Raw genomic sequence first — 3560 nt, forward strand, 5'->3', positions numbered from 1 at the left:
GTTTTAATATATTTACAGTAGGAAATTTACAAAATATCTTCATGGAACATGATCTTTACTTAATATCATATATGATTTTTGGCATAAAAGAAAAATCTATAATTTTGACCCATACAATGTATTATTGGCTATTGCTACAAATATACCCCAGCGACTTAAGACTGGTTTTGTGGACCAGGGTCACATATAATACTCATATGGCTGGACAAAAAAATATAAACAAAGTGCATACTTCCAGGAAATTTTTTTATTTGTTTAAAAGCCGAATATTTAACATGTATTTTTTATAATAACTTAATATTTTTCTTAATTGGAATTTATACATAAAATATAGCTGCCTTTATATTTTTGGAAGAGGGTCTCTTGCAGGAGGATAAAACCTCTGTTTTAAAGTGAAACAAACCAGCTAATACCACAAAACATCACATAATTCATCAAATCTGTTGTTTAGACTTGCTCATGTTTATGCTGTTTTTCCCCGGCCAAAAATTATATCACTTTCTGGAGGATAATGTCAATGGCTTTTGTTATTTAAAGGGATATTGCAAAAGAGTAACAGGATGGAAAGTGAAATTAAGGACACAGGAAAAACCTATAAAACCTCATTTAGGAAAAAGTTATAAAACTGATATTTCAAAGAAAAACTTGTTTTGTTTGATCTATAGTTAAGAAAAATTGCAGAAACATCTGGAGCTTCTCTTAATAAATTGACAGTCTTTCATGTTAAAATATGTGCTATTTTGCTGGTAAAAATAGCAACATCTGCCTAAACTTCAATAATAAAAGAATTTAAAACTCACTTCTATGTACACCTAATTGTGATATTGTGCAGTAGGAAAAAATACACAAATGTACACAAGAATTCACAAAGTGATTTCCATTTTAAAATCATGAGTTATGAGTTAAAATTATGATATTTTATCCAATATATAAAGTCACACGTGATGAGACTTGAAATGTACTGCGTAACAGGAGTGACCTGGTCAGTGTGCATGTATATCTGGTTAATGTTCAGTGGAGCAGTGATTGAATATCCAGATTAAAACTTCAAAGTATCCATGTGCTCTCTCTCTCTCTCTGTGGTAATGAGGGGTCCAGGTGCAGCGTGCAGGTGGCATGACCATGAGGGTCTAGAGGAAGACTGTCTGGAAAGACCTTCTGTCTTTTTCTTTCTCTTATATTCTGTATATATTTGCCATGATATCATCATCATATCTTTACCAGTCTCTCTTTGTCTCCTTCATCTTTTTTTTTTTTCAGGGTGAAAGGTGTTCTTTCTCCATCCAGATGTGGCACTATTTTCTCACAGGCCTGCGCAGTGACCTTTGGGGCACAGTTGCCCCCCTGCAGGCCCGGCAGACCCTGGCCCAGGTGCTATGTGAGACCCTGGAAGTCTTAGTTCAGAGGTACTCAAGAGCACGACCCTCCTACAAAAGACTCTCCCAGATCAGGTACTAGATATGAAGATAGTTTGAAAATCTGCCACATTTTTACATTAATGATGTTGCTACTTTTTAAATTGTGTGGGCAGGGAATGGGATCTTCCACCATTATATTACTACAATACCATTTCTTATCATTTTGTCTGTTCTATGATTTTATTTACTATATTATGCATTAAAACCCAGTTTGTTTTGTTCTTATACATACGTGTGTGTGTGTGTAATATTATAAATATTATTTTTTATTATTATTATTTTATTCTTTTTTGCTACTGTTAACAATACCAACCGTGCATTTCTTTCTTTCTTTCTTTCTTTCTTTCTTTCTTTCTTTCTCTCTGTGTTTCTTTCTTTCTTTCTTTCTTTCTTTCTTTCTTTCTTTCTTTCTTTCTTTCTTTCTTTCTTTCTTTCTTTCTTTCTTTCTTTCTTTCTCTCTGTGTGTTTCTCCATTGCAATTTTAATGATAAAACACCATTTCCTATTATATATTATCGATAATGAAACTGAATGTCATGAAAATCATTCATTTCCACAATTTTGACTAAATAGGGATGGTTCTACATAACAGTCGGCTCACAATTCCTAACCCTAAAGAAGTATAAAATAGTTTTTGAACCTGCTGGATTTTGTAAGAGTCTGGCTGTAGCCAACATCTTTCTCTCTGTGTGTTTCTCCATTGCAATTTTAATGATAAAACACCATTTCCTATTATATATTATCGATAATGAAACTGAATGTCATGAAAATCATTCATTTCCACAATTTTGACTAAATAGGGATGGTTCTACATAACAGTCGGCTCACAATTCCTAACCCTAAAGAAGTATAAAATAGTTTTTGAACCTGCTGGATTTTGTAAGAGTCTGGCTGTAGCCAACAACTTGAACTGCTCTATTACTCATGTACCATTTAGTGTAGCATGTAGCATTCATGTACATTCGATTGCTATGTTGTGGAGATGCGTCATACATGAAATGGCCATGCATGGTTAAAGTCACCCGTCTACATCTTGTGGTCAGCGGTCACACTCAAGCACATTCTAACAGAGAGCAGTCATCCATGCTGTCTGATTGAATGATCTTACCGTATTTCTGCTGCACTGAGAAGCACAAGCCCACCTACTATCAGGAACCTCGGGCTTAGCAGACAGTGTTGAATGCTTTAGTGATTATGCCGGGGGTCAAAGCAGATCTCCAGATTTGTAAAACAGTCTCTCTTTGTTAGCACATGGCCCTGCTTCAGCGCCTGGCGGAGGGCCCGATTCTTTCATGCTAGACCGAGTCCAACCGCCCAGGCCTTGTGCGTAGCATTAACACATACTTAAAGTGGTTAAAGATGCCACAAGAGCACGCTTCCCCTCCACTCCAGGACTGATGAGAAAGAGCAGATCGCCCAGGGCCGCAGGGAAGGAATGAATGGAGGGACCGGTTTTTGTTTCAGCAGATGAGCTTTGCTGCAAGGACACCCGGTTATGAGCTCTTCGGTGCCGGCTAAGCTCAGGGTCTGCCAAGCAGATGGGCTTTGCCTCTGCTCCCTTCTCTTTTTCTCCTATCTGGTGAAAGGGGAACTTTCTCTGTGCTATAAAGCAGAACTTGGTGGTAGGTGATGAAAAGTTGAGTTTGATAGGGAAACCAAAGTGGGTAGCATGACCTCTCTGGATGCTGAGAGACTGTACAGAAGTACACACATTCAGTGGTTTGAACTGAGTTGGACATGCATGTATTTAAGGTTTGAGTTACTGATACGTGTGCAATTGAAAGTAGATGCATGATTGATATAATAGTGGTTGATATTGGATATGTTCATGCTGATTTTCTTTATTTTTTACATCAGTTCATAAGTTTGGTGTCAGTAATTATTTTCATTTTAAGAAATGTATACTTTTATTCAGCAAGTCTGCATAAAATCAAATGTAACAGTAACTACTGTACGTTTATCAAATAAATGCTGTTCTTTCTATTCATCAAAGAATCCTGAAATATGTCGGTGCTGATAGCCTTGTGGGCAGCATATTGACATATAGCACGGTTGCGCTTCGGGCGTCCCGAGTTCAAATCCAGGTTCGAGGACCTTTCTCTCTGTCAGGTCTACTGTCCTATCGTACTATATATATATATA

The 3560-nt window shown here is 36.9% G+C and overlaps 1 protein-coding gene across 1 annotated transcript in view; it reads left to right on the forward strand.

The window, feature by feature from the left end:
* Window positions 1-3560, forward strand: part of kiaa0825 (KIAA0825 ortholog) — a 144078-nt gene that overhangs the window by 41323 nt on the left and 99195 nt on the right. Inside the window, exon 10 of the mRNA XM_016527977.1 lies at window positions 1261-1451. Coding sequence (XP_016383463.1) covers window positions 1261-1451 — 191 coding nt within the window. The remainder of the gene's footprint in view (window positions 1-1260; window positions 1452-3560) is intronic.

The sequence above is a fragment of the Sinocyclocheilus rhinocerous genome, unplaced genomic scaffold, assembly GCF_001515625.1.
Source record: "Sinocyclocheilus rhinocerous isolate Xijiao unplaced genomic scaffold, SAMN03320098_v1.1 scaffold62, whole genome shotgun sequence".
Taxonomy (NCBI): Eukaryota; Metazoa; Chordata; class Actinopteri; order Cypriniformes; family Cyprinidae; genus Sinocyclocheilus; species Sinocyclocheilus rhinocerous.